This window comes from Poecile atricapillus, chromosome 1 (assembly GCF_030490865.1).
Source record: "Poecile atricapillus isolate bPoeAtr1 chromosome 1, bPoeAtr1.hap1, whole genome shotgun sequence".
Lineage (NCBI taxonomy): Eukaryota > Metazoa > Chordata > Aves > Passeriformes > Paridae > Poecile > Poecile atricapillus.
In genome coordinates, this window is record NC_081249.1 from 95,121,509 (window position 1) to 95,149,313 (window position 27,805).

At 41.0% G+C, this 27,805-nt stretch overlaps 1 protein-coding gene across 12 annotated transcripts in view; it reads left to right on the forward strand.

Moving 5' to 3' along the window:
- ST3GAL6 (ST3 beta-galactoside alpha-2,3-sialyltransferase 6) overlaps positions 1–27,805 on the forward strand; it is a 41,676-nt gene that overhangs the window by 9,698 nt on the left and 4,173 nt on the right. For 4 of the 12 annotated variants that reach the window (XM_058836055.1, XM_058836062.1, XM_058836070.1 and 1 more), the window contains 8 exons: positions 11,253–11,352; positions 12,108–12,188; positions 13,428–13,505; positions 15,562–15,665; positions 17,417–17,480; positions 23,244–23,339; positions 23,740–23,926; positions 24,975–25,112. In XM_058836055.1, the coding sequence (XP_058692038.1) occupies positions 11,264–11,352; positions 12,108–12,188; positions 13,428–13,505; positions 15,562–15,665; positions 17,417–17,480; positions 23,244–23,339; positions 23,740–23,926; positions 24,975–25,112 (837 nt within the window). In that variant the 5' untranslated portion in view covers positions 11,253–11,263. Of the gene's footprint in view, positions 1–11,026; positions 11,048–11,252; positions 11,353–12,026; positions 12,189–13,427; positions 13,506–15,561; positions 15,666–17,416; positions 17,481–20,998; positions 21,097–23,243; positions 23,340–23,739; positions 23,927–24,974; positions 25,113–27,805 lie in introns of those variants that run through there. The other 8 variants (XM_058836098.1, XM_058836109.1, XM_058836128.1 and 5 more) reach the window with 5 other exon arrangements.

Consider the following 27,805-nt stretch of genomic DNA (forward strand, 5'->3'; position numbering starts at 1 on the left):
CACTTTTGGGGAGGAAAGGGGTTGTGTTTAACCTTCAGTGAGAATTGAGGTCTGAAATTCTTGTAAGTGGGTGTCTCTGTGTAGCACTGAGAAAAGCATATAAGCCTTCACAGCGTGCTGTAGTGACTAATGTAGGCAGCTTTCCTCCCAGACAGATGGCAATTAAGATTACCATCAGATATAATTAGCTTTCCTCTTGCATAGGTAAGAAGACTCAAGTGCATAATTCAGGGCTATGAGCTGCACTATAAGATGGATACCCACTAAAAGTTTGCACTGCAATACAGATTGCTGTAGTATCACTTTATTTTTCTGAGTGCACAGAAGTTCGTAAATGAACACGTGCAGACTTTTCTGCTGGAAAGAGCTGAATTCTGTTAAAGCAACTAAGGTTGCCCTGTGAAGAATTCCAGTTCTGGGTTTACATTGTTTTGCCTGCTCATTTTTTCTCTGTTTTTGTTATGAATTTGATTTCAGTTTTGTTTAAGGAAACATGATGAATGATACTCTAAATGCTGAACTCAGATACACCTTCATCTGTGTTCCACTTGAAAATCTCACTACCTTACAAATAGTTTATCTCCTTTTTTTTTTTACATTTTATGCATGTAGAGTCACTGGTAACCTTTTCTATTCAGAGAAGATGCCAGGACTTTACAGTGTTAAATGTTCTACAGGCCTACATTTTTCTACAATGTTGTGTATCTTGGTAGCTCTCAGTCCTCAGGATATGCACTGTTTGGATATTCATGTGGTAGTTTTTCCTTTCACGTTTAAGAAACAAAACAAAGCACTGAAAGCCTTTAGGGGATCAGATACAGGCTCTGATGCAATCTGTACAATGGTTTTTTGTGAGTTCTAAAACATTTTATGTCCACAGAGCATTCTCATGATTATGAAGCGGCTCATTAGAGCTTTTCTTATGGGTGGTTTTGTTGTTATTGTAAATAATGCATTTGAGTTTCAGTGCTAAGAAAACAAAGCTGTGTATAAAGAAGGCTTATGAAAATAGTTTTAATGTTTATGATATTCAGATTTTTCCAGTTTGTCACTGTTGGTTTGGGATTAGTTTTCTGATGGTAGTTAGCAGTGAAGTTTTGTGTTCTGATTTTCATGATCCAAAGGCAAAGTCAATGCCTTTCATTGAGAGCACTGGGAAATGCAAGGCATTAACATTATCAGAGAAGCTGCTCAAACTGCTGGTGTCCTGCAGATTTCTCCCCAGCTGGCAGGATCCCTGCTGTGAGAAGCTTCCAAGATTTTGTAGTAGTGTGAGATAAGTGCTACCACTTATCTCCATTTTCCTCCCTCCCTGAATTAATTTAGCTCTACACTTTCCATCTACGTGTTTTGCTGCATTCCTGAGAATCCCAGCGCTCTCCTTTGCACAGATGCCTTGCAGCAGATTGATTTGCAGAATTTGCTAGTGGGGTAAATTGCATCACAAACAGCTGGGGATTTAGGGGATTTTTTTAGTTGTTGGTTTGGGGCTTTTTTTTGAGTGGTAGTGTCATGGGTAGTGTCATACTCTTTTTCTTTGGCAGTTGAGGCAAGACAGAGGCAGCACAGCAAAAATGAAGAAATATGTTGTGTTTGGGGCTCTGACTACAGACATGTTTGGCACGTTATTTAAATGAAAATTTAACTGTTTTGTTTTGTATGCTGGCCACGTGCGTGTTCACACCTATTTTCTGGGCCTCTTAATCCACACAAACTTGCCTAGTGTAACCTGTTCATTTTTAAAATATGGTGAAATGTGGACAGTAAAAATTACAATAAAAGCTGTGCCATCTCATGATGGCAGTCCTGGTGCATTTGAAATTTATCACGAGTGGGATTTACAAAGGTTACTGTGGAAACTAGTCATAAAAAAAGCACCAGTTTGTATTTAGGGACAGATTCTGATACCAGTATGGACCAGGACTGATACTGTTAACAAACAGTGAATTGAGAAAGTGGTCTGATCTGCTTGGGATTTATTGTCCACGTAGATGAGGAGCATTTAATTCTTCAGGTGCTGGTAGTGAAGCTAGTAAATAAATCCTCTGTTATTTGCTGGGGAAAAAAAAAGGCAACAAAAATCCCACCATGTTTTTCCCTTTGCCCTTGAGAGCCCTAATTCTGTGGATGAGTGGGCTTTAGTGTTGTGGGGTTTTGTGTGTTTTGTTTTCTTGGATTTTTTGGGAGAGATTTATTTTAACCTGGTGTTGAGACGTGTTCTTTCCTTCTCTCTAACTGACTGGTAGATTTAGTTTGATAATTCAAGCCATTTTAGTGAAAGCTGAGGTAAAATCACTAGCTCCAAATCAGCCAGGATGTTTTGGATATCTCCTAGGCATTGTTGGAAAACAAGTGTGCCTTGTTTTAAGGTGAACTTAATGCTGTACTGAATGTGCGCATATAATAAGTACAGATCAGACTTTCTGGTTGGACCTTTATTTGTTTAGATTGATCATAGTTCCTGGAGAAAATAATGGTGAGTTGGACAGGGTTATAGTGGAACTGTTTGGAAACCTGACTAATTCACCTTTTCCCAGCTATTCCTCCTTCCACGTTTTTCTGGTTTTTTTTCTCGCTGGGAAACCTTAGAAGGATTGCTGGTTTGACCTCAATCCTCTGACTCTGCAGGTACTTGTGGACAAAGAACAGTGGTGTGAATGAGTAACTGATGTAGTACTAGGTTGCGTATCTTCCAATTAATAATTTTCTATTTCTTCAAGCATTGTGTAGTATTTCTGTGGTCTTGGCTTTTTTAAAGGGAGATGAAGAAGTAAAACAACTCAAAATCATGATGCTCTATTCCTTGCAGGAAGAGCAGCCCAAGCTGACTGAAACCTTTCAGTTGTGTAGGTCAAAAGTATGAGAAGAAAATGACCCGAACTCTGACCCCCAGGAAATGTTCCATGGCTTGTTTATATTCCAGTCCCTTCTGGAAAAAGAGCTGAAGGAAAAGGGAGAACAGACTGGGAAGGAATAGTGTTGTCACCACAGCTTGCAGAAGCTTGGATGGATTTATAATACTCTTGTTTCTTTGTTCTTTCATTTATTATACAGACACCTATGATGTGTAATATATAAATAGCAACCTATTTTAGGCTAGCTAAAGCTTTAAAGGTTAATCTGGGAGAAGATAAGAAGGCTAGGAAAAAGTATGAGCTGAGGTTGTATTACTGACTTTGTGTATGGGGGTTTAATATTTTTTCTAAAGATACAGTTAGAGCTGGATTTTTTATGTTTTTATGTTTGGTTAAAGCTTTGGGAGTTGAGGAAGCAGAGCTATCTGTGCTCAGCTCATACTTGTGTTAGACTTTGCATGCACAGGTTAGCTGCTGACCAAACCCCAAATAATTGTTTGTGTACTGTCCTGCATCTCTGTGGCAGCTGGCTGTGACAGGAACTGCTTATCTGTATTCTAAATACATAGGAGAAAGGAGGAAGGAAAAGAAGTGAAGTGTGTTGCTGGGAGGGCTGTAGAGAGTCAGGACAGGGAAAGCATATGGAAAAGTCTGTTCCCAACTTACGTGTGCCTTTGCATAAATTGTCTGCTTTTTGACCTCTCTCATATCAAGGCACAAAAACAGGCAAGAAGATGAAGCTGTGAATTTGATCTTACTCTTGATTGTAATTACAGGCAAGGTTTCTGTAAATCTGTGGTACATAAAAAGCACCAGTTAGATGAGAATCCAGTAGTTAATTCTTCTTTCTCCTCAAATCCACAAGTTGTGTTTGGATCTATCCAGGGCAGCCTGAGTTAGCAGTGTTTAACTGTGTGTCCGTTATTGGAATGAGTCCTAAGCCATTCTTGGAACATTAAAGAATATTGTTTTCTATCTCAGAGGGAAAAAATAATTAAAAACAACATTTACCAGATGAAAAATATCAATCCAGTTATTGCTTTTTTGTGCTTGCAGTTTTAATTGTGTGTCTGTGCCGTGCCATGCCATGGAGCGTGCTGTCACCTTGAGCTGCTGCCAGGGATCCACACTGTACTGTGATAATCAGCCAAAATACTAGCTCAGATCTCAAGGGTGGCATAGCAACCCTGTGATAGCCTCAAGCTGGGGGTGACATGTTTCTGCATCTCAATAGGGCTAAAGAACTCAGCCTCAGACAGTTCACTGAATACTGCTCCTATTTGAGGGATGTTCCAGTGGTACCCAGTGCCTGTGCTCCCTTGTATTTTGCTCACCAGGTTGATGCTTTGTGCTTCTGGTTTTCTTCTGTGGAGCTGGTATTTCATATCAGTTAGAAGTGATGTGAAATTTTGCATCAGTAGGCCCAAAAGTGATATCTCTGTGAAGCAATGCATATAATTGATTGTGGTGCCTCAGAGAACAGGATCACAGCATTTTCTATTGCAACCAAATTGGCACGGGTTTCAGTAAGCTTTAAAAAGCTTGTAACTTCACCTAGGCTTGTACATATGCTTTTTTGCTCTCCAAGAAACAGTCTGATGTATGCATGCAGCCTCTAATTTCTTTCCGATTCTGCCCCTGCTGTGGGGTACCTGTAAGAGTTCCTGGGTCCTCAGGCAGAAGGAGAAAAGAATAGGGAAAAAGGAGTTAACCACTGAACAGGTGACACCTTTTCTCATGCAGTAAGACCAAGGGAGTCTGACCATGGTGATGAGACTGTAAGTCAGGACATGCAGGCCTTTTGCAGCTTTTGCCAAGCCCTCTGTACTGATGACATGTCATCTTTGAAGGCTACAAACTTGTGTTATTCTGATCTTATTTGATCTGATGAGGTGAGAATGTGTGGGGCTGGAGATAAGGTTTGGAGAGCTGTAGGTGCTGTGTTGTCTGTTCTAAAAACACAAGCTGTGCTTGTTCCTGCAGCCTTTGGGAAGGTAGCCAACCTTCCTCTTCCTCCAGACACGCTGTCTAGGTAGATTACTGTTAGGAGGGATGAAAGTACGATAGATTTAACTGGACTTGAAATCTTTGTCAGTATCCTTTAGCCAAAGGATGTGTTTTTGTGGGCAGAGTTTCTGAGATTATAAATATGTCTGCACAGCCACACAAGAGGGAAAGTGATGCAGAGATCTAGTAGACTCTGGACAAAAGCAAATTGAAGTAGCAATCATCAGTGAAAAATACTAAGTCGCTTTTTCATTTTGCTTGGCCCAACAGGCAGTTATGCTCTGAAGAACAAAATACCAATTATTGAAAAACTGAAATAAAAGAATCTTGAATTGCCCACGAAGTAATAAATGTACTGCTGTCTCTTGTGGTACAGAATGTTTCACCATTAGCAGGATGATGAAGGGGTGGGAGACAAGCACTTAGGCCCTAAAACCAATCTATTGCAGGCTGTCCTGAAATACTGCACAAGGTCAAAGATGGGCACAGCTCTAGTCTGTGTCTCCACAGTAAATTAATGCCAACAGAGGCTACATTTCTGGCTGTAGGAGCTGATAAAGAACAAAAATTGACTAAATTTATTAAAAATCTCTACTGCTGTGATGTCATATCTACTGGATATTATCGCTTGGTGTTGCGTACTTGGAGAAAAGGTTATCTTGCTATTTGTTGTCAGGCTTGCTGCAGTGTTTGGACATAGAGGAAATGATAGGGGAAACATTGGTAACTTTGCTTAAGAGAGAGAAGTTGTGTTTGGAGAAAGACTGTCCTTTCTTTTTTTTCAGATACCTATATATTGTGGAAGTAAAATGGGTAGTTTGGTGTGCTCTTGGAGAGGAAGACGGCATCAGTTGTCATAGTCAGCACATTGTTCCTCTACCACTTATCCCCATGTTGATGGAAGAGATTAAGGCAGAGAGTAAAGGGAATGGCTTTGGCAGCAGTTACATGTATGTGTGGTGTGGTGCTGGCAGTGCTTAGTGACATTTTGACACAGTAGAATCTTAGGTTTTTTTAGTGTCATGGTTTGTATGGGTTCTCAGGAACAGGAATAACTGCTTTGGTTTGGTGTGAGGCAGGACTGGTTAACAAGAAACTTTTCCAATTCTGATGCTGCGAAATGTACAACCTCAAAACCAAGTCCTCGTTGTTGGAGAGTTAGAAAACTAGTTTTAATTCTGAGCCACTTTGCCAGGATAACCCAGTACATCTCACTTAAACAGTATTTCTGAGGACTTTTTGTTTCTTAAACAAAAATCAAAAGGAACATTGGAAATTATGAGAATTTCGGGTGCATGGGAGTGAGGGAAGGCACTAGACTGACTCAGCCACTTCAGTACCTTTAAGACTGTGTAGCAGTGCTGTGGTGTAGTCTCTCTGCAGCATTCCCTTCCTGAGGAGAGGGAGAATTAATGAACAGTGCAATTAGGCACATACTTCGAGCGAGAACTGGACGAGTGAATGATGAATAGTGTTTATATTTGGCAGAAGAAATACATTGGTGCTATAATGTGCTCATGTTTTACAGCTTAACTTGAGAAAGATGATGATGTGAGAACTCATTCCTCGATTGTCCTTTTGCTGCCTGGTTGTTTCGCCAGGTGTGTGCTACATCCTGACCAAAAGGAAGCAGTGCTGCAGGTTACAAGTTCAAATGCACAAAACCACTGACTACATCTTAAAAATTTTGACGTTTCTTTTTAAAACTTTATTAGGTTTTTATGTGCTTTTTCTTCTGTCCCTTTAAATTTCAAGGTCTGCTCAAAGCATATTTTCAAGCTTGCTTCCTCCCCCATAACTACAAGGGCTAGGAATCCGAGGTCCCAGTGAGCTGAAATTTTCAGGCTGTCACCTAATGGCATCAGCAAAGAACTTACATGGTCTTGTGGCAGTTTATAGAGCTAAGATTGTTTTAAGCTGTGTAGTATTTAATTTAGTAGTAACCATTTTATAGTTAAATACTTACTATATTCAGTATATTTCAGTAGTAGCCAAAGGTACTTGATGAAAAAGCTTCCTGCATTGTGCTATTAGCACTAGTAATTTTTAAGGAAGAAAGGAAGGCTTACAAGGGTTACAAAAGAAAGGTGATGGTGGTGTGGTCATTTGATTGCCCAGTCCAACAGCTGTAGATTCCTGCAGGGTTAATTCGGTGGCCTGACTGCATCAACTGCAAGTGTAAATTGGAAGATAAACAGAGGGTGTGAGATAGTGGCTCATAGCAGATACCACACTGTACTAGAATAAAGATTAATTGTAAATAGTGATGCACCTCTTACAAGGATGGGGGTTCCCTGCTTCCACCAAGGGAAGAAAATGTTAGCCTCAGGTTTTATATAGTTAATAGATCATATACCCAAGTGAGTCTTCCTGGTGAATTGATGGGAGCTTGAGGGGATCTGGCTGTCAGTAGGAGATGCAGGCTGATCACTGAGGTTGTCTAATACTATAACAATCAGTCTTGTTTAATTGTAACTCTGTCCTCTGTGGGAGGTGGGAAGTTGACCCACAGAAGTTAGCTTAGATTGCGATTAAAAAAACGCCCATGATTTTTTTGCAGCACTTAGGTATCCCTTTGCTTGCTTTCAGAAAATTGACCAGCTGACACCATGATTGTACTGGGCTCCTTGTTCCTTTCACTGTGTGGATCACTGTAGGGTTTTAAGAAAGAGGAGGAAATTGAATAGTTGAGTCCCAGCTTTGTCTTCCTTTTCTTTAACTCTGATTGACATTGACCTAAGGGAGGGAACCATGGCCTCTGTTGATGGGCTTAAATCAATCTGCTTGCTCTTGTGTTGAAGTAAATAAATGGGACTGGAACTGCTGCTTTTCCATCTGAACTGTGTCTTCTCAATTTCCTATTTTCTTGCGTCTCTGATTATGGGAATTTTCTAGTGCAATATTTGCATTGTAGGAGTTTGTTTCCCTTTGATTAACTTTTTACAACACTCAGCTGTTTTAAAATAGGATGGAAGAACTGGAAGATGCTGCCCTCATTAAAAATACACCCAGAATAATTTCTTCTGTAAACAAGGCAATGGTTCTGTTTACTAAACCAGATTAAGAGAGACAGTCTTCTTAGTGAAGACTTTCTTGGCCACAGAACTTTCTCTCAAACACGGAATGAAGCCAGGCACTGGGGGATGGGATGGTGAGAAGATACATAATTTAAGACCATTTGATGTGTCTGAGGGCCGAGTTAGGTACACTCTCAATGACTGGTTGTTTGGAGTTGGGGTGGACCCATTATAAAATGTGTGCCAGGCTGAGTACATAAAACACTGGAAGTTTTGTTATAGATCCCTTTTGATCCTGTTTGAAATATGATGCTGACTTCTGTTCTCTTGTTTTAATGTTTTTTTTTTTCCCAGATTGTATGAATATCTTTGTAAATGCTTCACAAGTGGAAGAATTTCTTTTCCTCTCTGTGCAAAATACTGTTATGAATAATGTTCTTGGTTTTTAGTAGATCCTTTATAGGCTGCTTTTCCTTGTGTTTTTTCTCTGTTTTGTAGCTTGGTCTGACTCTTCAACAAGGTTCTTTCTTACACTGAAGTCAGCAAAATCGGCAATTTAATCAGTTGCTAATTTAGCAACTTTATTTGAAGAGCTGGTTTGTTCTGTTTAACTGAAGTTTGCTTTGATTGAATTAGGGAGTAAGGATACATGCTTTAGTGGGATGTTTTGGGAAATCTTTTCAAAGCAGGAGGGGGTAAAAGTACTGATAGTGGAAGGAAAAAAGCTGCTAGAGAGTAGAGTCTCTTTTTCAAGTAAATAATAGCATTACTTAGGTTTGAAAAGATTATGGAGTCCATCCATTAGCCCTGCACTGCCAGATCCACCACTCAAACATGTCCTCAAGTGCCGCATCTAGACATCTTTTAAATACCTTCAGAAATGGTGACTCAACCACTTCCCTAGGCAGACTGTTCAATGCTTGACAACCCCCACACAGATTTTTTTTTTCCTAATACCCAATTTAAACATCCACTGGTGCAACTTGAGACTGTTTCTGTTTGTCCTGTCTCTTTTTTGCCTAGGAGAAGAGTCCATCCCCCACCTTGCTACAGCTTCATTTCAGGTGATGTAGAGAGTGACAAGGTCCCCACTGAGCTGCTGCTTCTCCGGACGCTTCACCAGCTTTGCCCTTCTCTGGACTTGGTCTGGCACCTCGGTCTGTCTTGTAGTCAGGGGCCCAAAACTAAGCACAGGGTTCAAGGTGTGGCCTCACCAGTCTTGAGAACAGAGGAGTGAGTGATGTCTTTCCTCATCTTGCTGGCCACGCTTCTGCTGATCCAGGCCAGAATGTCATTGGCCATGTGGTCACACACTGGCTCATGTTCAGCCAGTGTTGACCAGCACCCCCAGGTTCTTTTCTGCCAGACAGCTTTCCAGCCACTCTTACCCTAGCCTGTAGTGCTGCTTGAGGTTGTTGTGACCCAGACAGAGGAGTTGGACTTGGCCTTGTTGATCCTCCTCCAGTTGGCCTTGGCACATTGATCCAGCCTGTCCAGATCCTTTTGCTGAGCCTTCCTGCACTCCAGCAGATCAGCGCTCCCACTCGGTGTTACCTGCAAACTGAGAAGGGTGCATTTGATCCCCTCATCCAGACCATATCTTTTCTTTAAAAACATTAAACAGGACTGAGCTCTGGGAACCCCACTTCTGACTGGCTGCCAGTTGGATGTAACTCTGTTCCCCACCCGTGTTTGAGCTCAGCCAGACAGCTTTTTAACCAGTGGAGAGCACACCTATCCAAACTATGAGCAGCCAGTTTCTCCAGGAGCATGCTGTGGGAAGTGCTGTCTAAGACTTTATGAAGGACTTGGTACACAGCATGCACAGCCTTTCCCTCATCCTCTGTGCATCCTCCTGTCGTACAAAGAGATCAAGTTGGTCAAGCCAGACCTGCCTTTCATAAACTCATGCTTCTGGGCCTGATCCCTCATTTGTCCTGTATGTGTCTTGTCATGGCACTCGAGATTATGAGCCAGTTGCTGTTAATGACACTTGACTGAACCCAGTAGGTGAGTTTTCCTTTATTTTTGGAGTTTTAGGGAAAAACTCATACTGAATTACTGCAAAAACTTAGGGATTGCTCTAGAAGGTGAGAGTGACTGTCAAGACAAATTTGCAGTGACCCTTCAAGTAGAGTCAAGGGAATTGGAGCTGAAAGGCAGCAGTGCTACTTCCCAGAGAGAGTTGGAAGGTTGGAATTGCAACAGCTGCAGCCTATGAAGTATTTCCTCCAGAACAGAGCAGGATAGCCCGTAGGATATCCTTAAGGTTGATAGATTCTACCTTGATCATTGCATGGCTTTGCTACTGGTAGATACTGTTATAAAACCACATCTCTAACTCTACAATAAAATTCTGGTGGAAAAGAATAAGGAAGTAGTGGCTTGTTGCACTCAAGTAATCATGACACAGTTAGGGGAGAAGTGGAATAGTAGAAAGCTGTACCTGTCAAATAAATTTCTATGGTAACTTGTGGTTGGAATTGGCTATTTTGGATTTTCACAAAATTAAGCAACAACAGTTCATTCATAGTTGCTGAAAAGGCTGCTCACTGTCTAAGATGTGAGCAATACAGGGCTTGATTCTCCTTGTGTCTGTCTTGCCAGATTAGTGAGTTTCTGGTATTTCTGTTTTTCTTTTACTAGACTGTGCAGTGAGGTGAAAACTCTATTAGAAAAATTGACACCTTCTCTGATATTTCTCCATAATTTCACAAGTTCAACAGATGGGGTCCTAACTTTCCTTCCTCAGTTTGCAGTGTGTGAAAATAACATTTTTCTGTTGCTTGAGCAATGAGGTTTGGCTTGTGTCAGAAGCTGAAAGCTGTGCAGGCATAAGCAGATAGTTTCAGTGCAGCTTTTAGTGTCAAAACTGGACTTCAAGAACATCCAGTGATCCTAAAAAAAGCAGGAGAAATTTGAGGCAGCTCATACCCTGTTCTGTTTCATCAGCATCAGCCTATCTGCCTCCTGCACTTGCCAGTGCTTGTTTAACTGTGTAATTATGGAAGCTGATAGTGTGTGACACAAGAAACAGGAGAAGCACAGGTTCCTATAAAGGCCAGCTGGTTTCTTTGAGCTGCCAGTGGACAGAAGAGTTTTACTCTCACATGTCTTCCGAGAGAACCTAGAGTGACCCCATGCTTCTGTGCAGAGTACACACACACGGTAGGTGCAAAGCAGCATTCAGCTCCTGGCGCTGGGTCTTTGAATGAGAAACCGAAGTGGAGAGATCACCTCAGGCTCGTGGGGGTAGAGAATGTCAGTAATAACAATAACTTTCCTTTTGTTGGTTTCCAGATGCTTTAGAAAAAGTTCATGCATTAGTTTGTCTTGTGTTTCAGTTTCTTCTTTTGTTTTTCTTACGTTTCAGGTTTATCAGTCATGAAACGAATTCTTCTGGTTTTTATCCTGGCTGCTGCTGTTATGTATGGTATCCTGCATGGAAATCTGTGGAGAAATAACTTCTACTGGTATGGTGATGCTTTGTTCATTTAGAGTGCAGACACTTCATGGCTGTATGAGACATGTGGCTGTGAGTTCTTGTGTTGCTCCGTGTTTACTAGTAATCAACATAAGTGATTACTACTCGGTCCATGTGTGTTTTGTGGTTGAAGTCTTTTGGTACTCTGAGGGAATCAATATGATTGTCCTGTCCTGTCACCTGTTCTCTTGTGTCAAAGCTAGTAATTAATTTGAGTCTGGTTGTATGGAGAGGTCAGGACCTCAGTGGTAGGGAGCCCCTCTGAGGTTCACAAAAATAGGTGTTCAGGCGAGGAGTTACATAAGGTGCAGAAATAAGGTTTCCACATCTCCGTCCACCCCATGTGGGTCAGTGTTAGTTTGTTCCATTAAATGGCTGATAAGTGATGTGGCAGAGGCCTTCTCCACACATAGAAATAACTGCAGGTGCTGGGGGCACCTTTTGAAAACCTGGAATTTGTTTAGGCCCACCAGCTGCCCTTGAGGGCAGTGAGGCTTCACTGTCTCCAGGCTCACGGGACAAGTGGCTTGGGACCTAAAATTTGTGGCACTTGCTTGAAGTTGAGTTTCGCACAGCTGTAATCAGGACTGACCAGAGTGTTATGAAGATAAGTGATAATTTTTAAAAGTGTACGTTAATGTGCTCCCTTTATCTTGTTTATGGTGTACAGTTGATACAAATAGCTTTCTGTTGTGGTTTGTGTTTACAGCAAACCACAGTGTTGTGACATTTCCCTTTTTGCAGGATTAGCTTTTATGGACAGACTTCCTCTGTGAGGGCTTCTCCTTCCTATGTGACTAGTGGAGTTACAATCAGTTACAATGAGTAAGTTCAGCAGTTGGGTATTTTTGTGGTGGGGTTGTTGGTTTATTTTGATTTTGGATAGGTGGGAGGGATTCAGGCTAAGATCAGTAGCCTTTGTCCATAGGTTTCCTGCTCAATTGTACTGCTGTGTCCAGTGGCTGTTCCTGTTATAAACACAGTGGTGTCTGTCAGAAAATTCTGTCTCCGTGTTATGTTTCCAGTGTTTGTTTAATATTTATGGCCACTTCCAATAATTGTCTTTAACAAGCAGTGAGTTGTTGGAAGGACATTGGCTTACAATTTTCAAATCTGTGCAACGCTGTTATACCTGAATAAAGTGAGCACAGCTTGGAGGGCAACTTCAGTGCTTAAAACTTACTAAACCAGAGGTGTGTTTCACTTGTTGTGTTCAACTGTGTGTATAGGCAGCTCTTGTGCTTGTGACTTCCTGCAGTTAGATTTGTGGGACTGATGAGCACCTACACTAAAACTTGAAAGCAGACCTCTCTTCTCTGTGAAGCTGTCCTGCAAAATGCCATCTGTGAGGCTGATGCCGGAAAGCAGCAAGGTGGCCAGCTTATAGATTTCACAGAGTGCTTTCTCAGTGTCAGTAGTCACGTAAGAACTTGAGGTTACCAAAATCAGTTAACCTTAATGGTCTTTTTGGCTTGTGGTTCTGATTGGTGGTTTCATTCTTCTGTCCTTGATGCAACCCAGCAGCACATGTTGCTCACACTGAACTTTACCTTCCCTTCTGGGCTTTGTATTTGTGATTAATTGGGCTAAATCTCCAAGTCAGGAATGTGCTTAGAAGTGTAAGTCTTAGTCTTATTATGAGTGGAATGACTTATCCCCAAAGAATCTCATTTTCCTTAAAGTACCCTATTTCATTCTCCAAACAAGATTTTGTCTCTTCCCTGAGGAGTGATGGGAATGCTATCTGGAATGGCTGCAGGGGTGATTGAACCCAGGAGTCCTGCTTCTCTGGAGGTTGGCCTCAGTTCTCACTTTTGATTATGCCTGCTTTGATACTTGCTGAGCAAGGGAGCAGCAGAGTGAAATAAAAACCTTTGCTTATAAAAGTAATTGTGCTGCAATGAGAAAGTTTCATCTCTATCAGACAGGGGGAGGAAGTAATAAAATCTTGGTGTGATCTTAACTCAGTAATCAGTTTATACAAATTTGATTTGTCCTAGTTTCCCTACCTTGTTTCTGCTACCCATTCCTGTCTTACTATTTATTTGGAATTGTTTTTTGCAGGCTGCCACCTACGGCTGTAGAGAGGAGGAATGCATTGGACACTTGTCTCCTGAAACCAGCATTTGAATCTTTACTGGGGTGAGTCTTCTGTGGGAATTGAGTGGGGGGGAAGGAAAGGCTATGCTGATGGAGGTAGAACTGGGCTACTTACACATTTTGGAGCAAATGTTGAGTAGTGTCCTGAGAAAGCTTGGAAAGATTAGACCAAGTCCTGGCTGAAGGAGTCTTAAACCTCTGCACAAAGACACAGTGGCTTTTTTTTTTCCTGGTACTTTTTGTAGATAAGAAAATGTGGCTATAATTTTAGTGCTGTTGTGAGTTTTAAAGCATATAGTCTTCAAGTTTTGGTTAGCTCCTGGTCCGGTGAGGTGGTCCTAATTCTCTTGCCCATGGATTGTGCCCAGGCTGTCTGTGTGTTGAGCAGGGTAGCTCTAGTGCTCAGCAGAGGGGCAGGAATGGATTCAGATGTACGCAGCAAGAAGAAGGTACATGCCCAGCCAGGGCAGTGTCACACATTTCTGTAGCTTCTTTATAGAGACAGTTTGCATAAGCTGAAGATCTGTTCCATGCACTTTGGTAATAGCCTGGGGAGGTTGAAAGGATTTCTAACCTCACAGCATTATTTATTGGAAAGGAACAAGAGCTAGAAAAGCTAGAATTAAGAATCTTTTCTCCGCAGGTAAATTATTTATTATGTCTAAGCTTACCATCTGCTTCTGAACAGCAAAGCAAGTTATTAAATTTAATATGGGTATTTAGTGCATCATGTCTCAAAGCTAGCTGGTCTTGCTTAGTTAAGCTATGGCCCATTTCTCAGTGTTTGGGCTGTAGTGTTTTGTTTTTGGGCATTTTTTCCCTTTTTACTGTCAGTATATTCTGAATACATAGAAATAGTTGATTTGGGAAACGGAAAGAGAAAGTTTTCTTAACAGCTATTAATATTCTTAATAGACAAACAAGTCATGTGCTGACTGGGGCTTTTTATGATTAACATTAGGTTTTCTAATGACTGTCTATTTCTGTGTTAACATTTTAATCTGAGACCTAATATGCAAGATCATTATAAAGTCAAAGTCAACCAGTACACTGAGTGTGTGCTTAGTTCATTCAAAGGTGAAGCCAAGGGCATGGTAGCATGTGACATGTTTGTGTCTGCTGTTCACCCATTTCGCTGGATTTGGCACTAAGGCAGTAAGAGTCCTTTCCCTGCTATGAGAGACTCTTTTCTGTGGCTCCTGTCTTTTGACAAAAGAAGTGACCCATTCCTTTTAGCTTGACACTTAGAAGGTATAATGCCATCATGTTCTAGTTTGCAGGAAGAATGTGCTTTTGAGGCAAACTTCTTGTGATCCCCATATGCCGTGCTTCTCATCCCAAGGTGGTCCTGGTGTGAATGCACTGGGATCCTTTCAGACATCTGCTTAAGCTAGAAGATGCACTGCAGGAGCACAACCCATGTGCTGCAGCTGCTAAGGGGTGGGAGCCTACAAGAGTTAGTCCAGAATATAAAATACACAAGATGCATGTAATGTGGACATGAGAACTTCATACTTTTTTGCTGCATGGGTATACCCCTGTTGCCCCAAACAATTTGCTAATGTCAACATAGTCATATAGTGCCACTTGTTTGGAATAGGAGTGCAGCTCAAATCAGGAAATGATATTTTCAAGTTAAAACACTTTGCTTCAAACCCTGTTCTTATTTATTAAATTTCCATGTGCAATAATAACTTAATTTTCCTTGCTACCTCTGTTATGTACTGAAGTTATTCACTGTCTTTTATGCATTCCCTTAAATATGTGGTCTCGTGATGTAAGCTTTGAGTCACACAATTTCCAGGAGTCTATAAATAGTACAAATGGACAAGTCTTTTTATTTTACTCTTTGCCTGTATTTTCTGTTACAAGATCTTCCCCTTTTCCATCATCTGTTTGTTTTCCCTGTGTTTATGGATTTTCTCCTTTTAAAAATGGAAAATGGGGATTTATCATCCATTTAAAAATGGGTGTTAATATGATAAAAATGGGAATAGTAGGATAAAATAGATCTTTTTACAAAGCATTTGCATGACTTACTGGCTTATGCAGGTACATCATGTGGATTTTGAAACTTCTTCCTTTTTTCCTTCACCAGTGTTGACAAAATATACCCGTTCCTGTGCGCTAATGATTTTATCAGAGTGGCAGGATTCCAAGGGAGCAATAAGTTTGAATTACCTTATGGAATAAAGAGAGCAGGTTTGTATTTCCAATGTATCTTATTTTTAATCAGAAATACCCAAATGGCTTGTAAAGCCACCTGAATCTTGGCCATGATCTTTCCTGTGTACTGATGCCAATCCTTTTGGGGTGTCCACAGTGTCTTAAAGGTTTCATTCAGTCCCTCTGTCCTGACAGCTTCCTGTTTTTAACAAGTGAAACACTGGATTGGGGTAGCCCCTTTTAGCAGAGAAGCTCCAAAAAGGTGTGAGTGAGTAAGAGTGGACTTTACTCAGCTTCTTCTGTTTGTGTGTAGGCTGGAGTGCTAAAGATACTGTGCTTTGCTAGGAAAAATACTGAGTCAGTGTGATGGGCTTCAATCAGTACACCTAAGCTGATTGGAATCCAGAGTTCTACTTGAGGCACAAGTCCTCAGGTTTAGGCAGTTACACCAGTGAATTTTTCCTTCACTCTCCTGGTTTTGACTGGAATCGAGTTAATTTTCTTCTTAGTAGGTGGTGCAGTGCTGTGTTATGGATTCAGCATGAGAATAATGTTGACAACACATGGATGTTTTAATTGTTGCTAAGTAGTGCTTAGGACTTTTTAGTTTTCCATACTGTGCCAGTGAGCAGGTGTACAAGAAGCTCAGGGGAGGATTGTCAGGACAACTGACTCCAGCTGGAAAATGGTTATTCTGTGCCATGTGACATGCTCAGTTACTTAAACTGGCAGGGAATTGTCCATGAGGGGCTTGTTGCTGCCTGGGAACTGGCACTGGCCAGTAGGCGGTGAGCAATTGTATTCTGCATCACTTGTTTTTCTCAGGTTTTGTTCCCCATTCTCTTTCCTTTTCCACACAAATTTTATCTTTCTGATTCTCCAGCCCATCAACGGGTGGACCCCGAGTGGCTGTGTGGCACTTATTTGCCATCTGGGGCTGAACCATGACACTGAGCTGGCTGCTCCTGTCAGGGAAGGTGTCACAGGGGCCTCGGGGGAGTTGATGACACTGCCTGGCTGTTGGATCTTTGGGAAAGTTGGTTGACACATTCCCACTGCCCTTGTTCGTCAGGCTGGAGTAAATAGGACCAACACCCTAAGGTGGCCTTAGCCACCTTTTTGGAAAGGTTTGTAAAGAGTCAAATTTCAGAGTTTCTAACACTAACAGTGTACCTTCCTATTCTGGCCTTTATAGACTTTTGATTTGCCCTCCATTGGTGGTAACAGGGATGGTGCATTTTCCTGCACTTTGAGCTTACAGTGAGGAAAATTACGTTTGGGAATGAGTTGATTCCTCCTCTGAGGCAGGTGCAGTGTCCAGCAGGAGCCTGCCCACCAGGGATGGGCTGGGAAGGTGCCTCTGTCAAACTTTGCCACAGGCTGGATTGATGTCTTCTCCAAAGATACATAATGCTGTTACTGTCCCTGGCTGTATGAACCCTCCTGAGTCAGCTGAAGGTGAATAGAAGAAAAAACAAAGTCAGTTAGGATGTGGATCTTGGAAATTTGTCCAGTTCTTATTTAGTGTAATTAATATTTACTTTTCAAAAAATAGTCATGCTATTTTGTATTTTGAGGCAGAAAAAACTCAGAGAGGAGCTTTGATAAACCTCAATTTCTTTGGTGTCATTAGTTGATCTGTGGCACTAAATTCCAAGTGTTCTTATTTTTGTTTTTATGCACAGTGCACTACTGTGTTTAAAAACACTGTGGTCAGGGTGACATGCTTATTTTTGTATTGCAAATACTGAATGTTTTCATTAATCTTGTTGATATTTGCTTTTTAGAGCAATTTTTTCGTTTAGCCCTTTCAAGACTGCAGAACTGTGGCCTTCCCAGTGAAGAAGACAGGTGAGATGGTTTATTTGCTATTGTTTCTGCTGGTTGCATTTTTTAATATTTAGTACTTACCTGAAAAGGAATGTCTGTGGGGTTATCCTGAAATTGCTCAAGTTAGTCAAGACATGGAGCAGACTGACAGGGTCTAAGTAGTGTGTAGCTGATTCCAAGATTTAAGTAGGCTTTGTTTTACACTTCACCAGTAGCACCAGCATGCACCAGCAAGAGAAATTCTTACAGCTCTGTGAGAGAGCGTTAACTTAGAGATTTCCTTTTATAAGTGTGTTAGAAATTTGCCAGCTGAATGCAGTCCCATCTTCCTGTAGTATCTTTTTATACTTAGATTGAATGTGACCTCCTCAGGCAGATTCAGTGTAAGATGGAGAATGTTTGAGATAAGCAGGTGCAAACCAATGTCTGCTTCTAAGCAGAAGAAATCTTGGGCATATCCCTGTGCCTGTGCATCCGATGTCTGCTGCACACCCTTGTTCCTGTGTACTCTACTTGCTCTCCTTGTGGATGAGGGAGACCTAGGAAGACACAAAAGGCCTGGCTGTCCTTTTGGGAGTGATAAGGGTGTGGCACGTAAGGGAGGCACATGCCTTAGATGATTTACCTCCCATGGATTAGATAGATTAAATTAGATTAAATCTTTAATTACATTAAATCTCTTGTTGGAAGCCATATCCGTCAGGAAGTTTTGTTTTGTTTGGAAGGGTGTTTGATTGTCTTGTTTTTTGTTTGGCTTTTGTTGGGATTTTTTGTAGGTAGGGTTGGCAAGTAGACTGAAGTCCTGTATTTACAAAGTGATGCAGATAACTCTTTAGATTTGCAATCTAGCAAATGGGCTGACAACCTGCCAAATGTGATGTTAATATACAGACTTCTTAATAGAGTTGAACGAAAATAACGTTGAGGTCGGCTGTACTTGTTTTTGTTTTTTTAATTACACATCATACAAGATTGCTGCTTGAAGCCAAATGTCAGAATCACAGTTGAAATAAACATGGGTGGAATATGTTCAAACCCAAGAATTTGTTTTAATATACAGTCTTTCTTTTTTTCCCTACTGTACTTCTTCCTTTCTCTGTGTTTAGTCATCTTTCTAGGATGTTCAGGTTTACTATTAAGAAAAGGAAAGCAAAAAGTAAAACTCTGTTTTCTGTCAGGAGTGTAATAATGGAGTAAATTTATACAGAATTGGCTAACAGAAGCTGCTCTTCTGTCAGGATTTTGAAGGAAAGTGCCAACTGTTGTATTAGAAATTCCCTGAAACTGTAAGTCAGGACCATAATTGTTTGTGCTGTAATGGAGAGGTGCTTGTACCTTTTTAAATGGAAATGCCTGTCCTGTAGATGAAAAGTGAGGAAATTGGTATTCATCGTTTGAATGTAGATTCTCTGAGATGTAGATGTGGTTAGTAGTTCTGGGAAGTACGCTTCATTTTATTAAAAGTAATATACTTCAGTGGTACTGAAGCAAAATGAGAGCTATTACTATTTAATAGGCAGTAATATAAACAAATCAAGCACACAGTGACATCATACAATATATTCTTTGTAGATCCACCAGGTTTTGTGTACAGCACTCTCAGGGCATGAAACACTGTAGTTGGAAAGAGTTTTTATGCATATATTTCACTGAGATACAGTGGCTTTTAAAAGTGAAGCTCTAGGAATTGATCTTAATAATGTTCTCCAGTAATACAGAGTTATTAAGCAGCTCTGTAATGCTGTTCTGCAATTTAGCCTTCTTGGCAGAACACAAACCAGATAAAGTCTTTGGTGCTTATATAGCTGTATTTGTGTACAACTTAGGTAAATCTGTACAGTGAGGTACAAAGTTTTTTTTTTTTTTCCCCAGTGTCATTTTCCAAACTTAGGTCAAATTCTAACTGTGTAGAGGTGTAGCCCTCCTGAGGAGTCTGGGACTTGTTGAAACTGTCACTGACTTCAGTTGAGTTGTGACTTCAGTCCCTCGCTGAGTACTCTAAGGACTCTCAGCTCAACAATTCTTACAAATGCATTTACAGAATCCTGAGTCAACAAAATGTGACCTCTGCATCCTCCTTTCACCAAATAACCTCAAAGGAAATAATTTGCATTCCTCAAGTGACTATGGGGGTGTGTGTTAAAGGAGCTGAGTCTGAGATCTCTTTTTTCTTTTTCCACTGAAACAGTATTTCAGTGGAATGTGGAGGATGCAAGCCTTTTGACCTTCAGAGGCTACATTTCCATTTAGCAATATTTTTCTTCTATAGACTAGGAACATGTTTCTTTTAGCATTTCACCATATAAACAAAATATATAAGCCAAGACCTGGCCTTGAGATTGAGGCTCTTGTACACCACCTGAATAGGGCAGTGATTTGAGTGACTATTGCCTGCAGACACTGGAGATCATTTACCCCGTGGTGTTTGCACTGGGATCCATTTATACTCTTAGTAGATCTCTGACTCATGAAGGCAATCCTTTTGTTACTCAGGCCTTTCCTACAGGTGTTGTTACAGGCAAGATCTTAATATTTTTCACTGTCACCAGTATTGTGCTACTGATTGTAAACTGAATTGACCTTGCAATCTGTTGTATTTTACTTGTAGCACACCCGATGTTGTTTAAGGATATCAAAACTAATTTCTCATAATATATTGACTTAGAGAAAGTGTGAGTGTTTGGGGTTGTTCAATTTGAAAGCATCATGAAAAGGAAATTTTAAGAAGTGAGGTTGGTAAAATATCTGGGAGTAACAGTCTGCTGAAAATTGGTGTGTTGTCCTCTGATCTGCTGGAAGTATGGGTCAGTTGATTTAACTTAAAAAATATATAGTAAGGCTGAACTGCATTTAAAGGTTCATATCTCTACGTCATGTGTTAGCTTTCTATGATACTATGCTCTGATTTTTTACAGAAACAGTTTCCCTCCCTGCTTATTGTTATGTGTACTACTGTCGACTTAAGCCTTAGGATCATAACTGAAGACATTTGAATACTGGGAGGGGAAGTATAAGGCGAGGAGGCAATTCAGAAGCAGCACGTTTGTGCCAGACTTCCTATTTGAGCCAGCCCACTTTGATTCCCTGAGCCTGACAGAGATTAAAATCTGGTTGTTTTAATTTGTTTGACTGTACTTGTGTACACTTCTTCAGGCATATTTGATCTGCTTGTTGACTTTACACATTTGAAAAGTTCAAATACTAATGTTAGATTCTTTATTGGGTGTTTGATGGCAGCTGATAACTTTGTTTTTTTAGTATGCATGGCATATGAAGGACACTGTAATTAAAAAACTTAATCAAAGTTCAAACTTCACTGTGTTTTCTGTCCAAGTAGTACTAGTCAACTCTTAGTCATAAACAAAATCTAGTCTGCATTCATCAGTAAGAAAAAAGAGCTTGAATTTGACTTGAGAACAGCTACACAACTTCTGTAGCTAAGCAAACCTCAATTGCTCAGCTCTGAAGTCACTTTTTTTTTTTGCCCTCCCTGCCCTGTGTCCTGCTGCATCATGATTACAGAGAGGAGAAAGCAAAGACCTCTTAGTTGTATACCAGAGTGGAAGGCATTATTTCATTTGGTAGAGATTCACTTACTGAACAAGTATCTTAAATCACCTCTTTGAAAAGTTGAAAGGTATGTAATAAGGAATTACTTTAAATTTATCTACAAGGAACTGAAAAAGCAGTGCCTCCTCAAAGTAAATGCCAGGACACATGATATAACTATATGCTGATCTTGTGCTTTTTGCCCCTCTCCCTCACTCCACCTTCATCACTTACTGATTTTTTCATCCATTTTTCCCTTTTCCTTCCTTCCTTTGAGCTCTAAGCTATAGCTGTAAGCAACAAAGTGTAATTCAGGAAAAAGGTAACTTGTGCTTTCTTATTCCTGCTGTAAATTGTAAGAGGCATGTGTTCATCAGCCTGCTTCCTTAAGATACTTTCAAACTAGATGGAAAAATCAAGTGGAAAATGAATGGGCAGAAGGAGTAGAGAGGGAGGGGGTTTAGAGGTGTAGAGGGAAGGAGTGTACTTCAGACAGGATGGTATAACAGGTTTTCACCCCTCTGATTTTCAAGATACCAGGTCACATGAGTTATGGTATTAGCTCAAAGTCTTTTTGTGAATGCTTGCCTTCTCCTAAGCTGTTCAGGAAACAGTAGAGAAAGGTGTGCCAGCTTTTTTTATGTCACCCACCCCTGAAAACTGCATTTAGAGTACTGGTTTTTTTATACATATATATATGTGTGTGTGTATGTGTGTGTATGCATATATATACATGTATGTATTTAAAGGCAAGTATCTCTGCAAATGTTAATTCTGTAGGAAATTCAGAGAACTGCTTTGTATTTTGAGATGTTGCTCAGTCTTGGCTGGAACCAGCTGTTTTCATTGATGTTGAATAATAACTCTCAGCTGAAAAAACAGGTTGGACTATTGGAGGAGAAAGAAGTTAATTAGTTTGCATGGAGTGCCATGCTGGGAATTCAGTATAATTTATAGTGGTTTTTGGGACACGGTTTTGGTGTCCTGAACCTACAGCAGGAAGTGGCATGTAGCCTTTTTCTTACTTGAAGATAGAACCAAAGGAGTGGGGTGTTGCTGTGAGGTGACTCATCCTCAATAAACTGTGAGCCTGCTTGTGGCTGAAGAAAATATCAACGTTTTTATTTTCTCATTGTTCCTGCTGAAACCAAATTGAATGGCTTTTTTCTGACCAAAGAAGCATTTTTACAACAACAACAAATGATGTGCTTATTCTGAAAGGAGTTTACAGTCTTACATGTTTAATTTAAACCTTCCCTAAAAAGGCAAAATTTCTTGAGTAAAAAAAAACCAGCAAGCCCATTAGTGAGTTTCCTCCCCCCTTTTTTTTAGCATGTTTTACTAGCTTTGAAACAAGATGGTAAAAAGCTAAATATGCACTGAGAAAACCTGTGATAACTTGGAAACTCTTACTCTTAGAATTTACTTTCATAAGTTTAGCATGTCCATAATACCTGTTTTGTGTGCTTTTTATCTCTGAATGTATTGTAAATTCAAAATTACTGTTTTGATTTGTTGTAGTATAAGATCTTATTTTTTACCACATAGTATTTAGTATGCCTAGTAATGCTGTTGGATTTGAATCTGGTCATATGAGAATGCAACTTTTAATCAAGGAATCCATCTTGTTGCATCATGATAGCACACATCACTTGTTTAAACGTGTTTAGACAGCACCTTTTAAATAGAGGGAGAAAAATACACACCATATTCATTTGAAAAGTTCTCCTGTGTCATTGGGCTAAGATTTTTCACATGTACAGTTCATAGGCCTGTAAGGTGAATTGTGAACATAAATTTTGCTGCTTTAGCTTGTGTTGGAGATATGGAGTTGTATAATATTGCAGAAACATCTTAATATTGAGTTAGCTTTCCCAGACTGGGACAAGTTTGAAGGACTGTGGAGGATAACTTATCAAATGGCACCCATATCATCAGCTGGTTAGATGATCTTAAACAGCAGACCTCTAGAAAAAGGAGATGTGTTAAAACAGTTTCACAAGAGAGGAGCCAATTACTGACTTTGTCAGTCCCTGAAATAGTTCCTTTTTTTCTTTTTTAAAGCAGCCATAGTACATGATACATGATACAGGATTGAATCTGCTTTGTAAGGGCCAAGGGCTGTAAAAGATACAGGACCTCACTAAGAAAATAAGCCAGTTAACATGCAGAGGGATAATTAATAATATGAAGCCAGAGAAGTAATCAATATTAAAACTTCTCTTTGTTCCACAGCATTGCCTGTCGACGGTGTGTTGTGGTTGGTAATGGAGGAGTACTTCGAAATAAGACATTAGGGGAGAAAATTGACTCATATGATGTCATAATAAGGTAAATGCTATCTGCTGTCTGCTTTTCATTTTGTGTGCATGGAGCAATAGGTAATTCTCCAAGGCCAGGTACTCTCTGCCCTTCTCTAGTGTCTGTGTTGGAGCCAAATCACAAGGTTTGCTTTCTGCTCGAGTGACACATGATAAGCAATTGTGATTGTATTCTAAACCACCTTGGCCAAGTTCCTGTGTCTGCTTAATCCCTCTGACTTCAGAGGGTGAGTGCACCTGATAATTGCTCCTCTACTGTGTAATGTGATATGTAAATTCTGGGCTGCTAGACTTTCCTGTACCCAGACAGAGTGTCTGGCCTGCAGACTAGTAACAGGTGTGGCAGCCACTGTACAGTAGGAACACGGGTGGGGCAGTCACTGATGTCTCTGTGCCTCTGTCCTCTGCAGAATGAATAATGGCCCTGTGATAGGGTACGAAGAGGATGTTGGGAGGAGGACGACTTTCCGCCTTTCTTACCCGGAATCCATCTTCTCAGATCCCATCCACTACGACCCTAACACCACTGTTGTTCTCATTGTCTTCAAACCACGGGACTTGAAGTGGCTTTGGGAGATACTTGGTGGTCAGAAGATAGTGAGTTCAGTTATTCATGTGCCTTGGCTCATCTTGCCACACATGTCTTACGTGAAGTACATGTTTGCTTATAACCGTGGTCCTCCCAGCTAAGAGGAGCTCTGGATCTTCTCCTAGTCAGTTTATTGAATATCCCTCTTCCATAAATGCTTTGTCTTCTTTCTAATGCACATATTTGATCAGTTCCTCACACAAAGCAGTTTACCTCTGGGAAATGTATTTTTATATTTTCCCTAGTGTTGTTTGATATTTTAACGTGCATGCTCCAGACGTTTCCCAGATTATTTTACCCTGCACACTTGCAGGAATTGCAGAATAATGTTTAAAGTGACCTCTCTTGGTGGTCTTAAGTCTAAAATCTTTTTAAATTGTCTTATTAAGGGCCAGGTTCAAAGCCATACCGGGTTCTCAGGGCATTGTCTGAGTACATTTTGAGTATTTCCAAGGATATTTCTACAAACTTTGTTTCAGTGCTTCAGCCCACATGCAGGAGAGAATTTCTCCTTGTCCTTTCACTGTGTGCCTCTGAGAAGAGTGTGAGCTCATCTTTGTTAACCCCTTCCAGATACTTGAAGATAGGCTGAACACACCCAGTCTGCTCAGACCCTTTTTGTTTGCTATGAGCTCTGGCCAAGGAGTGACCTTCTGCTGTTAGACATTCTCCTGCGCAGAGGGGAGCCCAACACAGCATTTGTGGGACTACAGGAAAGGCACAGTGCAAAGTGCTTGAGAATGATAACTCCTGTCTGCCTGTTATCTGTGCTCTTACTAATGTGGCCAGCACACAGTGAGCATTTATGGTTGGTACATGTTGTCTTACCAGGGACCTTTCTGCAAAGGTCCAAAAGCTGATTTCCAGCCAGCTGGTCACTTCTGCGGCACTGGGTTATCCTGTTGAAGGAGCAGGTGGTTTTGAACTTAGGGAGATTCAGCACTCTTCTTTTTCTTTAACCTTATGCCCTTGGAGTTTATGCTGGTTAGAGCTGCTACAAAACTAAATTCAACTGTTCTTAGTTGTTAAAAATGTGTATTTACTTGCTTGCCACAGAGTGCGAAGGGCTTTTGGAAGAAACCGGCTCTGAATATGATCTACAAATCGAGTCAAATCAGGATTCTTGATCCCAGCATCACCAGGAAAACTGCTTATGAGTGGCTTCATTTCCCAACAAGGTTTCCTAAGAAGGAGGTATGCTTTTTTCTTTTGTCCCTTCTAGATTTGTGCAACCAAATGTGTACTTAAAGGTAATTATATCTTTATTCCAGTAGACTGTAATGTAGAAAACCTTTTAGGTTTGCAATAAAGTAGCTTGCCATTTAGATGGTACTTAAAAAAGATGTGGAAATGGAGCCCAGGAAGAAAGTGGTTAGCCTTGTGTGCCAAAAGTACCTTTTTATGGGTTCTGTAACTGGTATGAATTGAGGCTGCTTTCTAGACAGACAAAATGCCTTTAACAGAACTGGGGAAGACAGGCAGGTAATGCAGCAAGACAGATCCAAAGATCTTCTAGAAATAACAGGGAGTCTTGAACTACTGAATATTGGGTGTTTTTCTTAAACCCAAGGCACACAAAACAACAAACAGACAAAAAACCCCAAACAAACAATGAAACCTCCACCAAAAACCAAAACACCAAAAATAACTCACGCCAAACAACACTCACCCCACCCCCCAAACCCCAGCAAACTGGTAATTCTAACTTTGCTGCAATTTCACACTCCTGGGACTGGGGAGGGACTAGGGAACATTGAGGATATTCCAGCCCTGTGCTAATGGTGAATGGCTGGCAGCATGGTTGTGCTTACTGATTTGATGCCAAGCATTGTAATGAGCTAACCAGCAATTTGGACATAAAAATACATTTCAATTGTCAGTTCTTGACTGAAAAATGTTTTTGATGAAAGGTGACACTTCAAGCTGGGGAGACCTGCCTTGTGCAGTCAGGATCAACCATACACTGTTTTGCACAGAGACATTCCCTGGGGTCCCATCCCCAGTTCGCCAAGACCACCCAACTGACACGTATGGAAATGTCTGTCAGGCTGTCACTGTGGAGTATCTGCCACAATTTTTTTCTGGTTTACTCTTTATAATATAATATTTGACGGGGCGGGGGCAGGTTCTGTACCTTCATCTAAAATTTCTTTCTGTGTTCTGAGTCCAAGAATGGCTTTTTTTTTCTCCTTTACTAATTCTCAAACTGGAATAGTCATTTTGGCAATGTGCTTGCTTGGGCCTCTGTGGCATTTCAGCTTTTCAGCCAAGGGTGGCAAGAAAGCAGCATAGTAATTGGATGCCTGACTGATCTCTTAAATGGCCAACAGAACATGCATGGCCTCCATGGATCCAGAAATCCCTCCTGGCTCTTCTGGCTCCCCTCTCAGTGGGAGCAGACGTTAAAAGCAGTGCTGTCAGTGAGTCAGAGAGATGTGTGTGGTGTCAGCTGGTACAGAGGCCCCTTGGTCACCCTTTGTTCCTCTGGTACCTTTGCGTGCCCCTGCACAGAGCTGGTTTAGTGTCACAGTGCCTAGAGTCCCATTCTGCTACCTCCATATATATCTTACTTGGTGCATGCCAGGGGTTCTGCAGTCCCTCATCCCTGTGCAGCAATGATCAGTCTCAAGAGTGCTCTTCCTCCCGTCTTGGAGGTGGGCTGTGGCTGGGAGCCTGCACATCTGCAGCGACAGCTTGCACATCTGCAGCGCCCTGGCACAGCTTGGTTAAGCTTCAGGTCACACCAGGGGCTCCCGTGGGCAGGAAGGTGTCACACCAGCGCCCTCTGCACCATTGCTCGTCCCTGGGGAGGGCTGCTGCTGTCCTGTGCTTCAGCCCCCTCTGCCTGCGGGAGATGCCAGCGACCACTGTTGCTTTCCCTGCTGTCTCTGCCTTCTCCATTAAACCAGTCTCACGTTCCCAGTGAGCACATTAGTGCATAGCCAGCAAGCATTACCGATTGTTAGTAGAGCCAGGAATAAAATCGGATGCCTCAGCACCACTAAACTCAGGAAGTGTAGTGGAGCCATTCCAGGGCTGCACCTTCTCCCATTAAGTAGGCTGAAAATATTTAACTACAGGCCAAGGATATCTGCATATTGCATGATGGCACATTTTAAAAGTAGTTGCTTTTAAATTATATTCCTTAGAGGTGAATTTTCTGATAGCTGAAGGTGAACAGAGCTAGTTATAACCTGTGATATTCCCAAATATCCCTGATCCTGACATGTAGCATTCCTGCCATAGTTTTGGGATCCTGTTTAGTATGGATGTTGCAACAGTCACCACTAAGTTTATGAAGTTGGGCCCCTAGGGCAGAAAGTTATTTTGCTAACTGGCAGGAGCCCTGGGCATAGTGCACATTTTAAGCAGATACTATTTCTGGAATACTCCAAGAGTTGCATAAAGGTACCAAAATTTTTTCTGTAAAAGGTGATAGTTCATACCTGTTACTTAAGTTAGGCTTAAAAGGATTGAGAACAGTAACTTCCTTCTGGGTATTTTTTGTGTTGTCATATGATGTGTTGTCACAAAGAGGTACATGGAGTGCATCTGCCTTTTCTGTGCGCAGAGTTGTCTAGTCGTGGTTTGTCTGTGTCTTTTTCACAGACAAACTGAGCCTTGGGTCAGAGTTAGAAAAAAAAACCAACAAGATTTTGTGCTCAGTTTGAGGTCTGACTGCAGCTGCTGAGAGCATATAGCTCATTTGGTATCTGAGAAAAATCTTACTTTAGCTAAGAAGGGTATTGGTACCTGAAAGTCTTGTCCATTTCTGGGGCCACTTTTTCACCTTAGCTTCATCTTGGTCAAATTAATGAGTTCATCTCTCTCTAAAAAAACTTGCTTCCTTTACTTCCCTAGATCATATTAGCCTCTGCTGCTGCTAA